General features: G+C 37.4%; 1 protein-coding gene across 5 annotated transcripts in view; it reads right to left on the bottom strand.

Annotated features, from left to right (window-relative positions):
- The window catches only part of PLEKHH2 (pleckstrin homology, MyTH4 and FERM domain containing H2), a 70,993-nt gene extending 45,673 nt beyond the window's left edge, over window positions 1-25,320 (bottom strand). For 4 of the 5 annotated variants that reach the window (XR_014024679.1, XM_081314432.1, XM_081314434.1 and 1 more), the window contains exons 1-3: window positions 25,173-25,320; window positions 21,061-21,190; window positions 6,514-6,576 (exon numbers count right to left, since the gene is read on the bottom strand). Coding sequence is in view for 4 of the 5 variants with exons in the window: in XM_081314432.1 (XP_081170558.1) it covers window positions 6,514-6,576; window positions 21,061-21,183 (186 nt within the window). In the remaining variant the exon portion in view is untranslated. Of the gene's footprint in view, window positions 1-6,513; window positions 6,577-21,060; window positions 21,191-24,040; window positions 24,168-25,172 lie in introns of all 5 variants that reach the window. The other variant, XM_081314433.1, reaches the window with a different exon arrangement.
- Window positions 25,321-26,074: the final 754 nt, after the last annotated feature.

The following is a 26,074-nucleotide window of genomic DNA, read 5'->3' as shown; positions in this document are numbered from 1 at the left end:
ATGTTTGGCAACTGATTCATATTTATAACGACTGCAGTGTCCCAGGGTCACGTGATCCCCTTTTGAGAACTTCTGACAAGCAGTGATAATGGGGAAGCCAGATTCCCCATTACTTAACAACTGTAATGATTCACTTAACTGTGGCAAGAAAGGTCAAAAATGGGGCAAAACTTACTTTACAAATGTCTCACTTAGCCACAGAAATTATGGGCTCAGTTGTGGTTGTAAGTTGAGAACTACCTGTACAATATAAACTGTTCTGATGTATTATATCTTACTTCTGAATTCTCGTGGTAATGCTAAAAGCAGGACAGAGAAAAATCAAAATACTTACCTGAGTCTCACTGAACTTTGCAACATTTCCCTTTCTACTTGCGCACCCTTCCTGAGTCCTGCTGCGTTTGTGCAGCACTATTCCAGTCACTCGTGCACATTTGTGCATCTACTCCCACTTGGAAGCACCCACTCCATAGTTCACACTATGCCTCTTCTGCCACTTGCACACCCTCCCTGGGCCTTGCTGCACTTGCACCACATCTATTTATTTATTTATTTATTTATTTATTTAATTTATATACCGCCCTTCTCCCTAGGGACTCAGGGCGGTGAACAGGGCAATACATAAAAAACTAGATACAAAAATTAAGATTATTAAAACATAATTAAACAATGCCCATAAAATTAATACAAATTTAAGATTAAAATTCATTAATTAAAAATCCCACCCCGTCCCATCAGGCCAGGCCAGCTTGTTTAAAGAGATGGGTTTTAAGATCGCGCCAGAAGGAGCGGAGATCGGGCGCCATCCGCAGCTCAACCGGAAGATGGTTCCATAAATCCGGTGCACCCACAGAGAACGCCCTCCCCCTGGGGGCCACCAGTCGGCATTCTTTGACCGGTGGCACCCTGAGGAGGCCCTCTCTGTGGGAGCGTACTGGGCGGAGGGAAGTTGACGCCGGCTGCAGGTGCTCCCCAAGGTATTCCGGACCCATGCCATGAAGGGCTTTGTAGGTCATTACCAACACCTTGAACCTCACCCGGAAGACAACTGGTAGCCAATGCAGCTCGCGGAGCAAAGGTGTGACATGGGAGTATCGGGAAACTCCCAGTACAACTCTCGCGGCTGCATTCTGTACCAGTTGGAGCCTCCGAGTGGTCTTCAAGGGTAGCCCCATGTAGAGAGCGTTGCAGTAATCAAGACGAGAGGTCACGAGCCCCATGCTCATACCACACCTCCCTTTCACTACATGCTCTCAAGTCTCAGGATGCTTCCGCCACATCGCCTTCACCAATTGCGCATTCCCTCCAGTCCCTCACACACCCTTGTGCATTCTCCCCTGCTCACCAGCAGTCACCCCAAGCCCCACCACACTCATGCTGTGCCTCTCGAGCTACCTGAGCACCGCTTTGCTTTCTCTTCTACCCAGCAGCTGCCACTTACCTGCCTGGCAGTGTGCTTGTCAGCTGCCTGGGTCCCCTGTTGGCTTCCTCAATGGTTAGAAATCCCAGGATGTTGTGAAGTGGTGATTGTTTAATGACTTTTGTTAAACTGTAGCACCAGGGACTGCAGGGATTGCTGTCACTAAGCTATGTAGTCATGTGATTTCATGTTTTATAACTACATTGCTTAGCGATGGAAATTCTGGACCCAACTGCCATTATAATTTAAAGACTACCTGAATTGTGCACAAACAGCACATAAGTAAAAGTAAAGGTAAAGGTTCCCCCGCACATGTGTGCTAGTCGTTTCCAACTCTAGGGGCCGGTGCTCATCTCCGTTTCAAAGCTGAAGAGACAGCGCTTGTCCGAGGACGTCTCCGTGGTCATGTGGCCGACATGACTAGACGCCAAAGGCGCACGGAACGCTGTTACCTTCCCACTGTAGTGGTCCCTATTTTTCTACTTGCATTTTTACGTGCTTTCGAACTGCTAGGTTGGCAGAAGTTGGGACAAGTAACAGGCGCTCACTCTGTTACGTGGCACTCGGGATTCGACCCGCCAAACTGCCGACCTTCTGATCGACAAGCTCAGCATCCTAACCTACCGAGCCACCGCGTCCCTTTTAACAGCACATAAACAGCACATAAGGCAACCTTAATCTATAGATAAATTCTACTACAATTTAAAGCATAGCATACTGAAAATATGATTTGAATTAATGCTGTACCTATTTTTAAAAAATGTTCAGCAACCTTTTATTGTTGCTGGTTTGGAGAATTATGAAATTGCATTGATCATTCATCTGGCAAACAGTCCACATTTACAGGAATTAAGTTACTGTGATTTACTTTTTTCGCCAGAAACAGATGTTTACTTTTCATTTCTGGCAAAAAAAATCCTACCCATTACAATGGTTTCATTGTAAAGACCATTGTAATTTGCTTAATGACCACCGCCAAATAATGTTGTTGGTGAAAAAAGTAAAATTTAATTCCTGTAAATGTGGACTGTTTGCCAAGCACCCAAAATGTAATCACAGAATTGGGAAGGGCAGCCACTGACATTTTGAAATGGGATAATAAGTACTTGTTTGGAGTCAACTGCAACTTTGAATTGCTGTTATAAGTCAAGGACTACCTGTATCTATGGCCATAAAGGCATTATAAACCCAAGACATGAAGATATATTGTTACTTCTGGTTTGCGGTCACAGTCCTGGTGGACACATGGAGGCAAACCTGGTCTCCAGCGTCCAGTTTTAGCCTGCTGAGGGACCCTAGAAAGGGTCAAAAGTCGCCCTGTAAGGGCGACGAGCAAGAAGAAGACCCCCGCTTGATTGAGGAAGGGCGTCAGTCCTTATGCTTGATCAGGGGCAGCTCTTCAAACCGATGGGGAAAAGACCGGCCATAGTAATATGGCTCGTCACTAAGTTGCTGACAGCTGAAGTCAAATTTACTACCAAGCACTTTGAATGCAACGTGGATGAAAGTGGGTGAGATCTTATCTTCTCTTTACCCTAAGTACCTTCTTCCTGTAAAAACATTTTGGAGTATCTTCCCCCTGTGAGGAGAGGGAAGGGAATTTCTATCCCACTCTCTAAGAATAGCTATCAACGCTGCTAACAGCGAATGTTCTTGCTTGACAAGAGATGAAGAAGCAGCTATTTCATATGTTAAATTTGTGTATTGCTTTAAGAGATAGGGTTAAGGAGGGAGGAGGAAGATTGTAGCTCAAGGCCATATGAAAATAAGAACTTGGCGGGTTGTCTAACGGAAGGGAAACTGATTCTTTAAATTAATTGGAGAATATGATTAATGACAAAATTAGAAAGGTGGAGAATTTATTTAATATATTGTGCAAGGGGGCGGAGATTTCAGATTCCAGCTTCCTTCGAGCAAGCATTTGCCGGTGTATTAGGCTAAATAAAGGACTTTTAAGGTAAACAATGCCTCAGAGTCACTTGAAAAGCCCATACGTCGGAAACTTGACAATAGCGGCATCTGACTACACAGGGGAATCAAACTTTAAAAGAACAATTTCAATCTAATTGGATTCATAGGTTTCTGAGATTTGGGGACGAAAAATTTTCCTATCTTTACTGGAGACTTTTGTTTTTATCTACAAAAAAGAAATAAAAGTGGAAAAGAATTAGAAAAATTTGGGACTTTTTTTTTTACAAAAAAAGAAAAAAGAAAATCTTTAAACAGTATCAGTGACATCTTGTGGTGACGCTTGGTATGGCAAATTTGTTATTTCCTAAAAAGAGACTTGATTCAGAGCCCAGAACGATAAGACTTTCCTGACCTTGGCACCATCTGTGAGAGATTCAACTGTAAGAGAACAGCTGGGCAATAATATAGGCCTTCTTGAACTGTGAATGTAAACTTTTACTGACTATTGCTTAACAAACAACTTTTACTAGAAAGATTATTTACAAACATGTGAAAGATGGATGAAGACCAGGAAATAAAATCTTGCCATGTTGAAAGCAATACATGAAACTATTCTTTCAGCTTGTGATAAAATGAGACCTAACATAAAAGAACAAGATGCCAGCTTAGATGCACAAAGCCAAACTTTGACTACAACCAAAGAACCAACAATACAGAAGATAACAGAAGAAGTGGAACAATTAAATATTAAGACAGAAGACTCAATTGACCAACAAGTACAGCTGATGGAAAACCCAAACAAGGAAGTAACAACACTGAAAATGGAAATGACTTTCTATACAAATCAGAAGAAATTTGAGAAAGAAGAACAGATTGAATTGAAGACAAATATATCAGAGCAAACATGGTGGACTGGAATAACAGGGTGACAACTAAATGAATACAACTGAGCTAGTCCTCCCAGAAAACCGGCAATTAAATGGTCTCCTTTAATTCAACTAACATATACAAGAATGGAGATTTATTTGATGATTTAAAAGTGCTGATGTGGAAGCCTAGTTGGCAAAGGAAGAAAGCCTGAATAAGGTTGAAAAAATTGGGGTTTTGATTCATTAGAGGGGATTTTATATTGTCAATTAGAGGGTTAAAGGGATATGTTGAAATAAGGGAAATTTTGGTTATTAGATTTAAAATAGCTGGAAACTAATTGAAAATAAGGATTTGATTTGTCTAATATTGAAAAATTAGATCTAGAAGGGAAAAGAAAATTAATTATCATGAATATGTTTGACTTATTGATTAACCAGGCAATATATATATGGTTTTGATTTATTAAAGAGGATATTGTATTATTAAGTAGATGACTTAATATAGTGGGAAATAGATAACTTTTAGGAAATAGAACAAGATTATATTTAAATAGATAAAATGTGTATTATATAGTTTGTTATGAAGTGAGATAAGGGAAATCTTGGTTACCCAAGGTCTGCAAATTATGGATATCAAAAGTTAAATTGGAATAGTGATGAGAAATTAAAAATTATGTAAAAATTAATAACAAGATATGGATTGTTTATGAAGATTGAATGTAATTAAGATATATATAGGCCAAAAATGTAATGATAAATGTAATGATATAATTAGAAATGTACTAGTTTGAATACGAGATAGTAAATGTTAAGGGAAAAAGAGAAGAAATATCTGATATTGTAACCTGAGATTTGCACTAAAGATTTTGTTATTGAATTATTGAAATTATTGATTAACCCAGTCACCACGTTGCTTTTTAAATACTCAAATGTAAAATTGGAAAATTAATAAAATATTATATATATATATATATACTGCTCAAAAAATAAAGGGAACACAAGATAAGACATCCCAATTCTATGTGGGAAAAAACCCGAATGACCAAAGTTCTACATATATATGTATATGTATATGTATATGTATATGTGTATGTATGTATGTATGTATGTATGTATATATATATATATATATATATATATATATATATATATATATATATATATATATATATATATATATATATATATATATATATATATATATATATATATATAAAGGTAAAGGTTCCCCCGCACATGTGTGCTAGTCGTTTCCGACTCTAGGGGCCGGTGCTCATCTCCGTTTCATAGCCGAAGAGCCAGCGCTTGTCCGAGGACGTCTCTGTGGTCATGTGGCCGGCATGACTAGACGCCAAAGGCGCACAGAACGCTGTTACCTTCCCACCGTAGTGGTCCCTATTTGTCTACTTGCATTTTTACGTGCTTTCGAACTGCTAGGTGGGCAGAAGCTGGGACGAGTAACAGGCGCTCACTCTGCTACGCGGCACTCGGGATTCGACCCGCCAAACTGCCGACCTTCCGATCAACAAGTTCAGCGTCCTAACCCACTGAGCCACCGCGTCCCTTATATATATATATATATATATATATATATATATATATATATATATATATATATATATATATATATATATATATATATATATAAAGGGGCGCGGTGGCTCAGTGGGTTAGGACGCTGAGCTTGTCGATCGGAAGGTCGGCAGTTTGGCGGGTCGAATCCCGAGTGCCGCGTAGCAGAGTGAGCGCCTGTTACTCGTCCCAGCTTCTGCCCACCTAGCAGTTCGAAAGCATGTAAAAATGCAAGTAGAAAAATAGGGACCACTACGGTGGGAAGGTAACAGCGTTCCGTGCGCCTTTGGCGTCTAGTCATGCCGGCCACATGACCACGGAGACGTCCTCGGACAAGCGCTGGCTCTTCGGCTATGAAACGGAGATGAGCACCGGCCCCTAGAGTCGGAAACGACTAGCACACATGTGCGGGGGAACCTTTACCTTTTATATATATATATATATATATATATATATATATATATATATATATATATATATATATATATATATATATATATATATATATATATATATATATATATATATATATATATATATATATATATATATATATATATATATGATAGTTCACTGTTAATATTATCTTTTTAAAAAAATTCAACTTTCCTGTGAAACTTTCCTGAAAAAGCAGTTATTGATACTTTCTATCGAAAGATCCATCTATCTACAGTACCCCATACTTCTTACATATAGCTTCAGAACATTGGTACTACATATAATTCCTTATTACAATCATACCTGCTGAAAAGCCTTTTCTGCTTGACGATCTGCATCAGTAACTTGTTTTTCAAGTTGCTGCATCTATATAAAGGAATAACAAATATAAGATGCCATCTTTTGTGACAGTTCTCAATGAAAGCATTAATAATCACGAATAGGTTTTATATGGAGTTGAAGGTGTCCAAGTGGTTAAAATACACTGCCTAAATAATCCTTAAAACAATATTACATAAAGTATTTATTACCAATAATTATAGGCAGAGATGGATAGAAATATACATCAAGGACCACACTAGATCACCCAGAGGGTAGAATCCATCTAATTTTCTCTGCCAAGGGGAGGCTCCTGTTAAGGAGCAAGCTTAATTTTTAGGAAAGTCCCCATCTCTCTTTCGTTTATGGAAGCTTTCCAGTGGATTAGACAATTAGTTGGATTCCTTCAAAAAGGCTGAGAGTTAAGCAACATCTGACACTAAAGCTTTCTGTTTAATTTAATAGCAGATGGGGGGGGGAGAATTCCAGCAGAATTACATTGTGAAAACGTTTTGTCACAGTTCTGCTAAAGATTACTCCTTTGTGTTCCTCCTAGCTCTAGAGAAAAAGTACTGCTGACAATGGAGGTTCTTAATAGCATTTGTGCAAAGAGATAATGTTTGAGGATGTCAGTACTTACTGCACCTAGTATTTGCAGCCTGAAATGCTTCCATATTTTAGTCCTTAGCTCAGACTTTAACAAATATCTTTATTTGGAATCTGGAAGTTGCAGGTCGTCAATGGCACTTATTTTTGATATACACAGAGCATGCATAGGCCTACTGGCATATATACAGTTTTCCTATTGTATCTTCAATAATCTACAATTACTTGAAATGCAAAAGGCATGGGATTCTGGGTACAGTTCAGTCCTGGTGCTGACCAGTTAAGATTTTTATGGCTTGGCTCCTCGTTACCTAAGGGACTATCTCCTCTGGATAGAACTGGAGCATATTCTATAATCTGAGAGGATGCTTTACATTTCCTCCTTCTGAGAGAGAAGAGGCTTAGGTGCTAAAGAAAGCCTTTTTAGCTCCATCGCTTTGTAACAGCTTGCTTGCCTCAAATTCTATATGGCCCACACACTGTCCTATTTTGATAGGCACTCAGAGTTTAGAGCTTTAGAGACAGTCTTTTTATCATTATCTGATGCCAGTTTTAGATTTTGGGATTATTTTAATTGTGGGATTCCATATAGTTTGCAGTTTGATTAAGTGTAAACCTCCTAGAGTCAGGTAATTGAGGTAGCCTCAAATATTGGAAAAATAAATGAATTTAAGACACACTATCCTAGATCTTAAGGGAAAGCATTTTAAGTTCATCCCCAAACACCCAGACATTGGAGCCCCCAAATGTTTGCTATAGTTTACAATTTATTTGGAGAGTTCTGCTGGCGTACCACAATGCCTTAAAGATGGGATTATGTCACCGAGGTTGACACGGCCCATTTTATGGCTGTGCAGATTTTGTTTGTCATTTGTTAAGTTTTTACCTTAGCTGCTGATTACATATGTATTTGTAGAGGCTAAAGGAAGATGACCTTGACAGAGCTATGCAGGCTCTGTTGCTTAGGCAGTCCATGAGATAACATTTCAAAGTAGCTCAGAGAAGTACTAAACTATACGCAGGAAGACAAGGAGCTACAGCACAATCAGACTTGCAAGATTCTTTTACAGCCAACTTCAATAAAAGTACCTTTAGCCTTCCTTTGGAGCTGATTTCCTGGTCTGGTCTACCACTGAGGCTGATGGTAATGTTGTTATTGTTATATGTTGTTGCATTTTAAACTGGGGTAAGCTGCCCAGAGTCATGAATTTGAGATGGGCAGCCAAACAATATAAATGGAAATAAACAGGGCTTTTTTTGTCATAGAACGCTCAGAACGGAGTTCCGGCACCATTTTTGGATGGAACCTTGTAGGGTAGGCAATGTGGGTTGTATGACATGTGTGAGTTCCGGCACCTTTTACAAAAAAAGCACTGATCATAATCATAACAGTAAAGTTGGAAGGGACCTTGGAGGTCATCTAGTCATCTAGTCCAACCCAGTGGCGTAGCATGGGGGGTGCAGGGGGGGCACTGGAAAGCACTGGAAATAAATGAAAAATCCCAGAGAATCTGAAGTGTTCCTCCTTCTTACAATAGAATTTCCATGGACATTCTGCATGATTCAGCTTTCCCAAAGTTGTAATCCCAAATTTTGTTCATTTGTTCACTCCAGTGCCTGTATTTCTGTAAATAAGAATGGGTCATGCAGTTAAACTGCACATCTAGAGTTTAAAGTGGAGAGATGAAAAATGTCCAAAGCAGAATCCAGCTAAAACATTGAACAAAGGTACATAGTCAGAAAATAGTCCTCAACTAGTTAATAAAAGAAACCTGGGATTAAAGAATGATTGTGTCAAGTAAATATGTTAAGTAGTTTTGCAAGAGCTCAAAGTATGCTTTGCTTAAGTCAGCTTTTTGGCAGCCTGTATAGAATGTTTTGTGTGAACTAGAAATATACTTGAATACACTCAGATCTGTGTATACCTACTTCTGTAAAAATAATAAAACATACGAAGTGTTCAAACTGTGTCCCCTCCCAAAAACTCTGACAGCAGTTTTATTATGGATAGTTGCCTTGATATAGGAAATGATCAGGCATACCTAAAAATTGTTAAGGATTCTGGGCAGACTTTGAAAAAGTCTGCCGATCCTATTAGAGTAGCTTAATGCCACAGGTAGATGAAAGTCTTTCAAGCTCAAATCTACTTAGTATGTTTTTTATGCTTTATGCCTCTTTAGTTAATGGATCAAATAAAATCATTGGTGGGTATTATTCTTTAAGTCATGTAATTAATTTCCTAAGCAGAGTTATAAGCAATATCAAGATTTCCAGTTCTGGCCAACCAACCTTTGAAAAGCTCATTCCATCGGAAACGTGACAGTTATTTTATATTTTATAGTTCTCTGGCTTTAGCCCCTCTCACAAAGTAAAACAATCAAAATATATTGGTAGACTGCTAAATAATAACTGCTTGTAATAACCAGAGACAGGTATTAATTGTGCCTCCCTAAATGGAATTGTTTATATATCAGTTAGATCAGAAATACCAGATTTTGAATGGTAATACCAATGTGGAAAGTTGTATATTTTTATTAAGTTGTTTCTTGACCATCTTTTCTCCTTATCTTCCTATGTAATTACCACAGATGTTATGATTTAGGCTTTTTTTAATTACTCTGCTTCTAATAATTTCCCAATTACATTTTTGTCTTTAATCTTCTCTTGATTTATATTCTTGCTATGTTTCTTTTTCACCAAACCAGCCACATAATCATCTTCCATTTTAAACAAGATAAACTTTTATTCCTATCATTTTCCATTACTTGTTCTTTTATGTCTATGTTTTTTCAGCTGGAGAGAACACAGACATTTACAATCTAAAACCACTTCAAAACAGACAAGAAAAAAAATTGGATTGTGATCAGCTAACAGTCAAATGGCCAATTCACAAAACTGGCAAACTATATGTGGCACGTAAAATTCTACAACATTAAATGTAATGAAGTCATTTTTGTCTGACAGCAGTTCAGAAACATAAAATTGCTTGGATTGATCTGAAAACACAACAGGAAAGGTGTGATACATTTGTAACATACCTGTAGAAGAGGTATATTAGAGGAAATCACCAGCAGCAATTTCTGTTTCCTAATCAACAATGGTAGATACATTTCTTATACAAAATGATTTTAAATCTGCCCTTCAGGTCTGCTGAAGTAAGCACATTACATCTCATTTTGTAAATGCTCTGCTGTTTAGGAAATAGAAGAGACAAAAGACCATTGCCAAGTGTGCTTGGAGGTTTATAAACTGTTCTCTAGTTTCCTTTTTTTAATTAAAGTTTTATTGGTTTTTCAATATTTACATATACAAGTATTTGTGAAGCAATATGGTGGTTGGGTAGTGAAAAGTAACAAATAACAAGTTGTTTGTAAATAGTTCAGGTTGCATCAATAAAGATTCCCTCTCTGATTCCCTTAGTTTTCAGATAGTCAAAGTGATCAAGTTAGTACATTTCTAGATATGACCTAATCAATTAACAAAGTTTTCAATGTAATTAGACTAATACATATCAAAATCCTGTTTTTAAGTTTTAACTAATTGCAATAAAATACTCTAAAGTGGCCTATAATATACAGAAGAAAGCTTACTTTTTGGGTAGCCTACAATTCCCTATTTCAGTAAAGAATCTTGTCTACAAAACTTACATTGTTCATTACAAATCATTCTTATGATTTAGTCTAGTTTTCATCTTAACAAATCACCAATTGTTAGAAAAGATTTTTTGTCTTAGCCATTCAACACTTATTAAAATACTATCTTACATTATAAGATTCTAAATTCTATAGTATAATTCAAAGTTTTATTCTAATCCACTGGGATTCTATGAAAACAAATAAAACACTGAGAAGTTATCCTCTTTATTGCCCACTGCACTAAATTAATTATCAGTATTATATTTGAACTGAGCCAATGGGTTATTAGGGTATTTTCATTTAGGACTATGCGATGATTCAGAAATATTTGAAAAATGTGCTTCAGGGCATGTTGGATTGCAGATGTAGTATCTATCTGCACAGTGGTTGTATCTTGTCCAAGGACTACATGTTTTACCCTCTGCAGCTGCCATGGAATCCTGGGAAAAGACGCAGCTGCTTTAAAGAGTTCCAGACAGGAGCTATATTCATGCTTCCACATGCTCCAAAACACCTTTTTGCAATCAATCTGAAGCACTGTGCAACTTTATTTTCTATATTTTTTCTTTGACTGGAAAGCAGTAGAATGTTATAAAATCAGCCAAAATATTTTTGGGCAACAAAATATTTTTTTATACTTCTCTATTGTGATCTATAGCAATCTTGCCAATTTGTTTTCCTAAGCTTTGCAATAATGTCTCTGATCACAATACAATAATTACAGTAGAAAATACCAAACATATGACTATTATCAATCATTTATGACCCAAAAGTATTGAACTGATAAACTTCCCTGCCAAACCAATGGATGAAAATCCATACAAATCAAGGGAAGTCAAGTGGGCAGTAATTTACAAGGCCTGCAGAGGACTTAAGGTTGAATAAAATTTAAAGAAATGTCCAATGGCATATTTTTATAACATGCCCTTAAACTGAAATAAAATTAGAGACTGGCAGGATGTGACATAAGTATTGTGCACATACAGACTTGATCGTTAGCAGCTAAAGCAGCAGAATATAAGTCGGTTCAGCTATTTATATTTATGGACAATGCATGTACAGTATTAAAGATGCAAAACAGATTTCCAAAAAGCAGAGGAAAATATGCCAAAGTTCAACTATTCCAGCACACCCTCTAATTATTAAGCAAACATTTTTTCTCTAAATTTAGACACAAGTTCTTTCCTATAGTTAGCAATATAACATAAACATGTCCATCCTCTCACTTTTCTTCCAACCCCTGCCTTACAACAGATGCCTTTCTTCTGCCATTTTGAGTCTTCTCCTTTAAACAACAGAAATATCATTTTAACCCACTACTTTTCCAGTTTTCATGTGGTGAGTAAGTGATATTGTTCTCCTTCAATGCCAAACTGTTCTCAATGAGAAAAGATAATCTGATGCTAACTAAAATAAACTGTAAGAAAAATATGAAGAGTTAGTTTGAGGGAGAAAGAACGCTGAGATGCTGTCTTTCTGAGTGCATCCATATTTGTTATTTAGATCGTAAGTCATCAAAATAAATGTTATTCTAAAACAATTAAATAAAATTACACAAAATGCAACTGAAAAATAAACTTAACATACCAACCCAGCTGATGCACATTAATATTACTGGCAGTTTAAAAACAAAGTCCATGAAAGTCACCTATGCAAGCTATTTTCGTCCCTGAATACTGTTCTTAAAAGAATTATTTCTAAAGGCCATTCTTTTTGGCTGTTTTTTATAACAACAACAACAACAACGAAGTTGGAAGGGACCTTGGAGGTCATCTAGTCCAACTCCCTACTCAGTCTAGTCCAACTCCCTGCTCAGGCAGGAAACCCTATGCCATTTCAGACAAATGGCTGTCCAGTCTCTTCTTTAAAACTTCCAGTGTTGGAGCATCCACCACTTCTGGAGGCAGGTTGTTCCATTGATTAATTGTTCTAACTGTCAGGAAGTTTCTCCTTAGTTCTAGGTTGCTTCTCTCCTTGACTAGTTTCCATCCGTTGCTTCTTGTCCTGCTTTCAGGCACTTTGGAGAACAGCTTGACTCCCTCTTCTTTGTGGCAAACCCTGAGATATTGGAATATTGCTATCATGTCACCCATGGCCCTTCTCTTCATTAAACGACGTACCCAATTACAGCAACCGTTCCTTATATGTTTTAGCCTCCACTCCCCTAATCATCTTTGTTGCTCTTCTCTGTACTCTTTCTAGAGTTTCAACATCTTTTTTACATCATGGTGACCAAAAATGGATGCAGTATTCCAAGTGTGGCCTTACCAAGTCATTGTAAAGTGGTATTAGTACTTCACGTGATCTTGATTCTATCCCTCAGTTAATGCAGCCTAGCACTGTGTTGGCTTTTTTGGCAGCTGCAGCATACTGCTGGCTCGTATCTAAGATCCCTCTCACAGTTACTACTATTGAGCAAGGTACCACCTATACCAGTGGTGGCGAACCTTTTAGAGACCAAGTGCCCAAACTGCAACCCAAAACCCACTTATTTATCGCTGGGTGGATGTGGCTGTGGTGGTTATGGCAGATTGGGTGGGTGTGGCCAAGGTGGGTGTGGTCACCTCAATGTTGCTCATGGGGAGGGACACCTGTGGGGTGTGGGCAGGGTTGGGGGAGCTCCAGGAGGTCTCTGGCAGGTGGGGCGGTAGGCAGGAGACTCATCCTGTGGGATGGGGCGAGGCAGGGTGGGGATGCCATTGCCATGGGGTAGGGTAAGGGCTGGGGCAGCTGCTGCCTGACACCATCGGCCCCCACACACAGAGGCCAGCGAGTGCATGGGGGCCAACAGTGTCCGTCAGTAGCCACAGCCTGCCGGCCCCTCGACAGGCGCACTCTGGGGCTCTGCAGCCCGTCACCAGCAGTTCAAAGAAGCCGCTTCCAAGATGGATGGTCGGCCAACAGCTGAGGAGGTGCTGCAGTGGGTCGTGCCTGGGAAAAGGAGAGCTTGCGAGGCCAGGAGGGATGGGATGGGGGGAGGGAAACCAGCTGTGCCGGGATGCATTTAGCCACATGGGACCTCGGCGAATTAGCAGGCGGCTGGTTGAAGAGGGACAGTTCCCACCTCTGGGGCATGGCGTGGGTGCCCACACAGAGGGCTCTGAGTGCTGCCTCTGGCACCCGTGCCATAGGTTCACCACCACTGACCTATACTATACCTGTGTATTTGGTTTTTCTTGCCTAAATGTAGAACCTTATTTTTTTCACCACTGAATTTCATTTTGTTAGATAACGCCCAATGTTCAAGTCTGTCCAGACCCTCCTGTATCTTAAGCCTGTCTTCTGGAGTGTTGGCTATTCCTGTCAGCTTGGTATCGTCTTCAAATTTGATGAGTTTTCAATCTATGCCCTTGTCCAAATTGTTGATAAAGATGTTGAAGAGCCTGAGCCCAGGACAGAGCCCTGGGGCACCCCACCACACACTTCCCTCCATGTAGATGCAGTTCCACTGAGGACCAGCCAGTCAGCCAGCTACGAATCCATCTGGTGCTGATGCTGTCTAGCCCACTTTTTTCTATCTTATCAAGTAGTAAGTTGTGATTTATTTCATCAAATGCCTTACTGAACTTTAAGTAAATTATATCCACAGCATTCCTCTGGTCCACTAATTTTGCCACTTGGTCAAAGAATGCAATAAGATTTGACTGGCATGCTTTGTTTTTGACAAACCCATATTGGCTTTTAGTAATGACTTTGTCTCTAGGTGTTCGCTGATTCGCTGTTTGATTATCTTTTCCAGAATCTTCCCAGGTATTGAGATCAGGCTGATAGGTCTGTAGTTTCCTGGATCTATTTTTTCCCCTTTTTTGAAGATGGGAACTACATCAGCGCTTTTCCAGTCCTCTGGTAGTTCCCCAGTGCTCCAGGATCTTTGAAAAATATAGTTCAGTGTTTCTGGTATCACATTTGCCAGTTCCTTGAGAACCTTGGGGTGTAATCCATCTGGTCCTGGTGATTTGAACTCGTCTAGGCTAGACAGATGCTCACTTACCATTTTCTTGCTTATCTTAACCTGTGTTTCTATTCTGGTTTTTTATGGTACTGTTTTTGATAGGTTGGACTGTTTTTTCCCTTTGTGTAAAGACAGATGCAAAAACCAAGTTAAATAGTTCTGCTTTCTCCCTATTGCTTGTCACCTTCTTACCACTTTCCCCCACTAATGGACCAATCATTTCCTTAACTTTTTTTTATTTTTACATGTTGAAAGAAGCTTGTTATTTTTGACTTTGGTCGGAAGCCTTAGTTATGTACCCCTTTCCACTTTTTATACTTGTCCTTTTTATCTTTCAATTTATCAGAGTTCTTTATGCAGTCATGCTGGTTTCTTTTGAGAGCTGTTAGTTTTCTTCTTTGTTGGTATTGTGCTAGACTGGGCTTTTATTATCTCACTTTTTAAAATTTCCCAAGCTTCTTGAGTTTTTCCCCCCTTAAGGATTCTCATCCATGGAATTCTTCCCAAGGTCTCTCTAAGTTTATTGAAATTAGCTCTCTTAAAATCCAAGACTCTAGTTTGACTGTGTTCTATTACTTGTGCTTCCAGAATGTTGAATTCCAATATTGTATGATCACTTCCCCCCAAGGTTCCTGTGGCTTCAACACTTCTATCATTTCATCTCTGTTAGTGAGGATTACATCCAACATGGCTAATCCCCTAGTTCCCTTATCTACTTTTTGCAAGACAAGGTTGTCTGCTAGGTTTGTCAGGAATTTGTTTGATCTTCCACTTGGTGCAGAGTTTGTCTCCCAGTTGATGTCAGGTTAATTAAAGTCCCCCATTACTATTGTGATGTGCTTCCTATATACCTTAGTTAGCTGACTAGCAAAAAGTTCACCTAGTATACAGCTGTGGCAATGTCATTTTTTCCCCTTTTACATTGACCCATGCATTCAAGATAGTTTTCACCATTGTTGTCCTTTGTATATAACTTTTTGTTAAGGATTTTGATTAAAATTGTAAAAAACTAAAACAAACTTAAATTTAAAAAAAATTAAGAAAGAATAAAAAGTGCAAGAAAAAATAAAAAGAGAAAAAGAATATTTTATAAAACAGACATGATTTCCCATCTTCATTACAACAAGTATAGACTAATTTAGTAACCTTTCACTGGCTATAAAGTTAGAAAGAGATATCTCTTCCTCCCATATCCCATCAATTATTACAAGCAAATCCATAAAACATCAACTTTTCAATTCTGCTGTCAACAACAATTCTGTAAAAGGCTGCCACAACTTTGAAAATAAATGTCTTATTTTAACCCTGATCCAGTAAATCAATTTTATATTCCTTCCTTTTTACTTCTAACAGTTTTTAAATTTAGGTCATTCAAATGCTGTCATAGGATTTGAGTTCCTTTTAATTTTTCCTTATCCTATTGCTCAGAGTTTTTCAAGGGTTCAATAAACCTTTTGTAGTTTCAATAAGAATTTTTTTCCCAGGTCATTCTCTTGGTTTTTTCTTTGCATTTACCTTTTAATTTTTAAAATTTCAACCAGTTTCTTTTGTATATCCAATAAACAGTCATTTTCTAATTCATTCTCTTGGTTTGTAATCTGTACTTCTACTTTTGGTACTTTCTCTCTCTTGATAGACAAAATTTGCACATCTGTCATTCCCTCATTGACGTATTTTATCCATAGATGTGGGAATTGACACTGTTGATATTGTAGCTACTAATTTCTTGCTTCATCTCCCAAAGATATCATTTAATATTTTGAATGTTAGAACATTTTGTGACATTTTGTAAATCTCAGCTAACTGCCACAAAAAGCTGGCCTTATATTTTTTTACCTTTTATTTAGATTCTAGTTCCTCCAAGTTTCAAAAATCATAAACTTGCTTATATTTGTTAAAAGCCAAGATACACAAACTAAGTCTGTTTTCCATGAGAAAATGTCAATATTTCAAGCTTAACTGAATCCTTAATCCATTTGTAATTTTCTTAGATCAAAATCTTATTTAGATTTTTTCTAAATTTGAATTTACAGTTTTTTAACTTTTAAGCTTTTAATTTTTCTTTTATTCACAGCTGGGGCTAAGCTCATCTGGTGAATTTTCAAACTTGTCCTTCTGAAGGCCTCTGATAATGTTAAATTAGTTAATAGATAATTTCTGAAAGTGATTAGACAGTGAAGCTTGCAAACCAACTGTCGTTTAAAAGGCTCCATTGTGGTTATGAGGAAATGGCTAATCCCTTCATTTCTTGGCTCTCAAACCCGCAGAAGACTGCTGTCCTGAAGTCTCCCATCCTTTCTTTATCTGGAGCGGTTCTGAAGAACTGGTTTCCTCACCAGTTCTTGGTCTCTTCTGCAGTCATCAGATCTACTTTTGTGGAGACATCTTTGATTCTCCATGCCTCCCCTGGAAGTCAAATCTTATTCAAATTTGGTTGGAAAATAAATACTGTCTCAATGTCCCTTATATAAATTATACTTTTCTTTACGTTAGAATTTATTAATTGTGCATGATGTGACTAAAATAGATAAAACCAGGGCTTTTTTTCTCATAAAACGCTCAGAACGGAGTTCCGGCACCTTTTTTGGATGGAACCTTGTAGGGTAGGCAAGGAGGGTTGTATGACATGTGTGAGTTCCGGCACCTTTTTCTTTTACAAAAAAAGCACTGGATAAAACTAAAGAAAATTCTTGTTACAATTTGTTTGTTGTCTGCTTTCAAATTTTGAATGTTCCCACATGGGTTGCTTCTTTACATTTGAACTCTTAAGAATCTTGCATGTTACCTGTTGTAATGCTTAGCCCTGGTAAGAACCTGATACCTCTGATATTTTGGAGCCAAACTCCCACAGTCCCTTGACTCTGGCCATTCTATATTTGATTAATGAGAGCTGAAAATCCGAAAGCTAGCTAGCTAAACCCAAATCATTATTTACTCCTGTAAATACAACAATATAAAAGATGGTGCTGCCATTTTATTATTCCATGCATTTGATGAATTGTAAAAAAATATTTATTAAAAATGCACAAGTGGTGCATATTTCTATTGTTAAATGCCAAATGTGCTTCAGCTTACACAAAACAATTCTGACATTTCCTTAAGCAGCATATTTTCTTTGTATCTGTAACACTTAGGATGAAACTCAACATTAATAAAATGAACTCCATGATCAGTCTGAACAAGTTATAGTAAAACCATTTCTTAAATTCTGCTCTGAATCCCTATTAACATTTCTGCCATTTAAACAGTCACAACGTCTACTTAGATATTTAAGAAATCTTTTCCTTTATATTTAAATTTGCAGAGTATGCTCTGATATGACAAAATGAAAAAAATAATCCAGTTGCCACGACCTACTATTAATTCCTATTTCTTTGTCTCTTCCTCTTCCCTGCTCCCACATTTTCAGGGCCACAATGGTGTACTATTAAATACCTCACAGTCAAAACTATGAAGCATAATACATTACTTGCCAAGTGAAAAAAGAGAGAAGAATAGAGTGCTTGTGACGTAAGTTTTTACAACTCTCCAGCTTATCAGATGTTTATGATCCAACCCTGACAATTCAGGAAAACATATGTATTAAACTGTTTAATAAGATTCACCTGGAAAGTATAAATATAACTATATGAAGTAGATGAATAAATGGAGAGTATTACCTTTCTTTCAAAGAAAACAAAATTAATCTTCACACTAACAACTAATGCTGGGCAATGTGCAAAAATTACATTGGAAATTATAGATAAAAATAACAAAAAAGGCAACAGAGTACAATCAGAAGAATTTTGTTTTAATGTGTATGCTTGTTTTGAGGAAACTAATTAATGTTTTTAATGTCTGTTTGCCCTGAATTAAGAAAAAATAATATTCTAAAGCCAACAGTGTGATTTAGACTTGACTAAATGTAAAATGATTCCCTTAGATGCATTTTTACAACCTTAATCAGATTATTCAGTTTAATGACACGCCAACAAAAGGCTTATTTTCTCAGTATTTTTTTAAAAAAAATAAATTTAATCTATGTGTGGGCACATCATGAGTTTTCTTTATCTTGCAATAAATATTTAGAATATTTTTGCAGTTATATGGAAACTTTATTACTTTATTAATCTTTTGCTGATTTTCTATGGCCCACTGTTACAGCAGCAATTCTCCCTAATAATCCCATCAAATGGGAATAGTAATAGACCACCACTGTAATTCAAAAGAGTACATAAAACCCTTTGTATGGAACAGGATATCTTGAATAAATCCTAATGAACAACACACTGTTCATGAATAATTAAACTATTTGAAACTTTTGGTGGTTTCAAAAGAAGCACATTTATTAGAAATTTACACTGCCCACTTAACTCTGCAGCACCACCCCTACAACTAATTCAATTGATGGCATTATGTACCTGAAGTGAAAAAAATCTGGTTGATCCTCTGGTAGTCTCTGTATTGCTTTCATTGGATGATAGAGCTTGTTTTAGCATATGTCCTACCCCCTAAACAAGGATGCTGTCTCAAGTAATGGATACTCTGCCATCACCAACATTGAATAACATCAACATTCTTTTAGCAAAGTTCTATGTATAAAATATGGAGGTGGTACATCTTTTTCTCCTTTCACACCTAATCATTCGATGCTTAACCTACAGCTCTCTTACTTACTTCCTTTTTTCTTAATGTATACATTTATTGACAAGAATAACCTTATCTCATTTCTTATTAGAATCTAAAGTTTACACTTATCTTGCAGCAATACATATTTTCCAGACATTTTTCTCAAGACAGCTATTGCAAATTCATGCCCTTTTTTCTTAAAAAGTAGGTTTAAGGGAAATATAGTGATTATTTGTAAACATATATGTTGTGTTTTAAGTGTTCCCTGTTAGATATATATGTAATAATCCAATCCAACTCTAGCTATACTGAAAATGTAAGCATAACCAATTGTGCCAGAATGTGCTCTGCATTTTTATGTGCATCTTCTTAAAAAAAGTCTTTTTACACACTGATATTTTCTGTAAAAGGGACGCGGTGGCTCAGTGGGTTAGGACGCTGAACTTGTCGATCGGAAGGTCGGCAATTTGGCGGGTCGAATCCCGAGTGCCGCGTAGCAGAGTGAGCGCCTGTTACTCATCCCAGCTTCTGCCAACCTAGCAGTTCGAAAGCACGTAAAAATGCAAGTAGAAAAATAGGGACCACTACGGTGGGAAGGTAACAGCGTTCCGTGCGCCTTTGGCATCTAGTCATGCCGGCCACATGACCACGGAGACGTCCTCGGACAAGCGCTGGCTCTTCGGCTTTGAAACGGAGATGAGCACCGCCCCCTAGAGTCGGAAACGACTAGCACGCATGTGCGGGGGAACCTTTACCTTTACCTTTATTTTCTGTACCTGTTATATGTGTAATTGATGAGCCAAATTTATCATTTGCATATATCCCATCACCACAATATTCAAATTCCTCAAAAAGGAGAAGTACTGCAGGTACTACAAAAGGGAAATGAATCATCAATCTCTTTGCTTTCAAGTTCACTGATTTACCACCCATATGTCCAGACTCCTTGATTTAATAAACAACACGTGTAACTTGTATAAAATGTGTATCCCAGTTAATATTTGGCTATTCAAAAGGATGCAAGGGGAGCATGTTCAAACACTATTCTTTAGTGAAGAAAACAATCTACTTCCCTCCCAATGATTATTCCCGAAATAAGGGACATATTTTTATATTGAGGATTACCTTGGATTCCTTTATCTATCCTTATATGTACTGTATGTACAAATATACAGTGGCACATAAATATTGCTGTGGAATGTTATTAACCTCCAAATTTTAAGGGTTGCGTGGTTGCTGATTTTCATGTTGAGGCTAAACAGCCCTTATCTGAGGTTGGCTGGGCAAAACATAACTAAGCAGGGATGAACTATCACAAGAGTTTTGTGAGCATGTGTGGGTATTTCCAGAAGACCTTGGCTGAGTACCTTCTAAGTGATTGTGGCAGCTCATAGCTTTGAAGATCTAGAGAAGCATTTTTGGACATATGCATTTTTTCCTACAATAGATAAAAGCATACATACATGTCTAGTGATCACTATTGCCAGATTAAGCTAATTAGTCAAAAGTTATCTATTTAAGCAAATGTAATTAGTCAATAGATATCTATTAAACTGAGCTTAAATGGACTCCAGAAGATGGTAGAGGACAGGAAGGCCTGGAGGAACGTTGTCCATGGGGTCGCAATGGGTCGGACATGACTTTGCAACTAACAACATCTATTAAACAATCTATTAAACCAATCATATGTTGTTGAACTATATAAAATATATTACACTTTCTAAGACTTACCTTCTCTGCAAGAAGTTCTCTAATTTTGCTGGCTTGAAGGCGAAACTTCATTAATTGAGATTCCATAACCATGCATCTTTCCTTCCAGTTTATTATTCTTTCTGGCTCTAGGAAGTCTGCCATATTTAGGCTTTGGGGGGGAAAAAGCAAATATTCAACAAGATTTTTGACTGCTAATATACATACATTTACCTATATTATACAAATGAAAAGTATTTTAATTGTCAGATAAGCATGTTTTGATTACTTAAATACTTAGCATAAGATTATATCTTTATGCACACTACAAGGTTATGATGGATGTTTTATTAGGAAAATTGTACATTCATACTAGATCAAGAAAAAATCCCAATTCTGATTGTAAAATGTCAAGTTAACATGAACTCATTTATATTGCAATAATACAGCAATTCATGGATTCATTAATTCATTAATTATACATCATACTGTTTAAATCCAAATCATCTTTCCCTTTTTTTGAATTAAGAAATCTGTTATAGGAACAATTCATAGAACATCTTAGTGACTCATAAGAACTTAAGAAATAAATTAAAGATATAAGGTAGCAATCATGCACACTTAGTGGGTTCCAGACAAATAAATAGGCTTTATTTAACTAGATATGTATTATGTATTAAAACTTATATTAAATCAAATAATTGACCACAAATAATATAGCAAAAACTTTCTGAAATGATTAAAAATAAAATCTAAACTAATTTTGCTGATATAACTTAAAGATTATCAACTTCTCTCTCTTCTCAGTTTTTGTTTTCCTTTTAAATTAATTATTTTTAAAATGTAATATAAATATGTCAATTGTTTAATAACAAAATTATACTCAACCTTCATCTTCTGTGTAGATCACAACTATTGTATTGCTCATATAACTTTCTGATTTCCATTATTGTAAAGAGTTTTTTTAGTTATAATTCCAGAAAATTATTTGCCTTACATTTTTTTCAGAAGGCAAAGGACTACAGAAATTTTGCTGGCACAATATACGCTGTTTACATTTGTGGAATGAATGATCTTATTTATGAGTCAATGATTTCCCGTCTCTTATTTGATTCCTCAAGGGAAAAATAAATGAGTTCATCACTTTGGCTTGCTAGCGCTCTGATTCAGCATTATAAACCTACACAAATTTTCCCTCCTGTGCCTTTTTTGTTTCTTTCATTTTAAAGTATAAAGTAACAGCACAATCCCACTGATGCTTATTTAACTTATTTTGAATTAAACTTTTATCTTTATTTAAATGTAAATGGATTTTCTTTCTGTTTGATAGGTAGCTGTTTTTATTTAAAGAAATTATTTCCCATACTTTAACATCATGATATAGGGTCTGTTGAATATATTAACTAATATAAGGCACTTATGAAATAACCAATTCAAAATATCAGTGAAATCAACATTGTCTTTTGAGATAAAAGTTTATATTGTACAACGCAGTGAAAAAAAAGTTGTTCTTTTTAAATCGCAAGAAACACCCACAAAGTTCAGGGAGGTTAGGTTTTGCCCAAAATACTTTCCCAATATAATAAAGTAAACAAGCATAAAAAGGGAGAACTTTCTTTTCTCTATAGCCAATTATTTTCCTCTTTTACAGCAAGAAAACACCTCTTTAAAATGATGTGTTAGCTGCAGGTTGTTACATAATATGGTAAACCAAATTCATACAAAACAAACAAAAATATCCTATACATTATGGCTTAACACTCTATATCACCCCAGCCATTATCTCACACATTAATCTGGTTTACAGGTTTAATATGGGAATAATATAGAGGTAGAGGAAAGAACCATTTAAGCTACTTTTAACTGTAGGATGAAACGTAAGATATGCCTATAATAAATCAGTAAAGACAGTATATCCAGAGAAATTTCTGGTGTAAAAAGTATTGGCTATAGTATTTCCTACACCGCAAATAATGTTTACGTATAGTACTATATAGTGTTGAATAAAGTTTGTTTGCCCAGAGTTGCTCTGTGAGTGAGATTGATGGTTTCTAAATTTGATAAATAAATAAATAAATAAAATTGTATGGGTTCATACTTGCATTAATTAATGTTGTAAACCATTCTTTATTTTCCAGAATGGATAGTTTCATTCATATATCTTACTAAGCCAATAGCAAACACATGATGTTATGGTTTAGCACTATACTGTACATAAACCCAACGATTATCCATGAGTAGGATGCCAAATAAGCAGCAATAAAATTACTGATTGGTGGCTATTACCTAATTCCATTATTTGTTTATTATTATTTATTTATACTTGGGCACATTTAAACAACACTGCAGTCACCTTTAGAGACATTAGGCTTATGGTATTATAATTGCCTTGTTTCCTCCATCTTCAGAATATATACTGTAATGCATTACTATTTTTTTGCAATATTTTTACTGGCAAGATGCATTGCTTTATAAATTTGTATTGAAACCTTCTGATTCCACTACTGTACACTGATTAGAAAGGCCTATTTCAGAGAATGATCCTTCTGGAACATGCTGATCATTTCCTATACTGAGCTTCTTTAAAAATTTCTTGCGGTTCAAGGCTTTTCCACTTATCACAAGGGAAAAGATTACTGACCATATTTCCAACTCAAAAACAATTTAGCATTCTGGGAGCCTGGCCAGAATGAAGAGCAAAAGAATTTCAAAGTGGTTTTCAGGATATGGAACAAGAGTGGGTAGGCCTCAAGGGCAAGGGGCTTTTAAAAAGAGAGAAAAAAGGAAAATGCTCCCAGTTATTCACAGCCAGGTATAAAAGCCACACCTTGAGAACTATGGATTCTTAGCCCAGGGATTTATTTTGTGTACCAGTTCTGAATGAAGCTTGTAGTTTCTCAATAAATTCTACTCCTTGTTGTATTTCTGTAGAACAATGTATGGCAAGTAGGAAGAATGCAGTATTGTTGATACTATTGTTAAAACAATCTGATGTCAGAAAACTTTTCTGATTTAGCATTACCATTCAATCCAGTTCAGTTCAATTCATGCAATTCAGTTGTTATTGTTGAAGTTATTATTATTTAGCCTCTATCCATTCCTGGTAAGTAGATATTCCCATGTATGCCACATTTCCCTTGGCTCTTCTCCTATTTGTAGGATAGTGACAGAAGAAAGAAAAAACCCACTTGCTATTCAAAAAGTATAACACTCCAGAATAGTACTTTTTCTAACACTGGGTCTAAACCCAAACTTAAGCCTCAAAAGGATTGAGTTCTTGCACGGGGGTGATGAATGATAACACAAAGTGCCTTTTCCTCAGGACAACTAGTCCTCATGCTTTTGGTTCCTGTAATGTGAAAGTGTCATTTCCTAGAACTTAGATCTGAACCCAACACCTCATGGCATCAAATTTAAGACATTGATTTCTCTTTCATTCCATTATGGACACCTTTTACAGAATTTATAATCATACCAAATATATGTAACTTGACACATAAGTAAGTCATACTGTAGCAGTGTGTTAAAAAGAAAGAAAGACCCTTCTTCTCAGATGCCTGTTAACAAGTTTTGATTAAAAAAAAAGAGAGAGAGAAAGAAATGTAGGGAGAAAAAGCACTCAGAGAGATCTGATCATCTCCCATCCCTTCAGGTACTCTAGGAATGGTGTAGAACAGGGGTCTTCAAACTTGGCCCTTTTATGACTTGTGGACTTCAACTCCCAGAATTCCTCAGCCAGCATACGCTGGCTGAAGAATTCTGGGAGTTGAAGTCCACAAGTCATAAAAGGGCCAAGTTTGAAGACCCCTGGTGTAGAAGTTAGTTTGTGAGTGACTCAAAGCACGATGTGACTAGCAATATTAACAACTTTGGGACATCTTGGGGAGTACAATTGCTTCCCATCCCTGCTCAACTAATTCCTTCCCCCCCCTTTTTTTTTTGCTGAGCCAAAGAAGGAAAAGGGGAAAGAAGAGGCAGGACTAGGGGAAAAGACGGCTCTTGCTTGCTTTCCCTGCTCTCAGCAGGCTATGGCTCCTGGTCGCGCCGTCTCAGCTCGCTCAGTGTTTTTCCCCCCCGAGGAGAGAAAAAAACCGAGGGTCATTATCCGTCCCGCAACCCCCCGTCCTCCCCCGCACCCCGAAGTTAAGGCACACCTGCGGACGTCGTCATGAAGTTTCCGGCTCTTCAATGACTTTTGGTGACGGGCCCGCGCCCCTCTCCCCAAGATCTCAGCGCCTCTCCCGGGCAGCCCGCTCAGCGCTACAGGCAGGCTTCGGCAGCACCATCTCCTCGCTCGGCAGGACAGGGGGCGATGGGCCCGGGCTGAGCGGCAGTTCTCCTGGCCATTCAAACAGCCGCTTAGGCGGGACTTGCAGTCCACTCCGGCCTCTCCGCAGTGAGGGTGGCGTTTAGGCTGCAGGCTCGGTGGGGTGGAGGCATCCATCGCCCAGAGAAGCCAGCAGAGCGAAATCAAGTTGTGGGGCAAGAGTAGCATTGGGCCCTCCCTGTGTGTTGAAATCGTAAGAGGCCAAATTGGATGCCCCTCGCCGAAAAGCACCGTACTAAGCAAAATCAGCTTGCTTAAGCCCATTGCTGTCGACCTACATAGATGTGGATGTGTCAAATTAACCCTAAGGTCCCGTCGGTTTTTGGTCTTGCCTTCCGAAAAAGCAAAAAGCTTTCGAGTTTTCAGAAATCTCAGCTCAGGCATGGGAATTGGAGGAGTGCCAATCGTGGATTGTTTAGCAAGCTGCCAGGGCGGTATACAATTAAATAAGATAACATGCACATAGAACGAGAAAGAACAAATAACATCGAGCAATAAAAGACACTCCAAACAACTGTAAAACAATTATTTTTAACCATCAAAACCAGTTATTAACAACTGATAGAAGTGATAGACTGAAAAGTCTCATTTGCCAGAAACATCCCAACATGTTAAATTGGGGAATGTGCTGTCAGTAAAACACCTCCAATAGAACAGAGTATTTGTAACTTAGGTTTGAGTGGTGGAGTCCCTGATGCTCTCAGAGCTTGGTTGTTTGTTTTGCAGACG

This window comes from Vipera berus, assembly GCF_964194415.1.
Source record: "Vipera berus genome assembly, chromosome: 1".
NCBI lineage: Eukaryota > Metazoa > Chordata > Lepidosauria > Squamata > Viperidae > Vipera > Vipera berus.
This window is presented reverse-complemented; position numbering and strand designations above follow the sequence as displayed.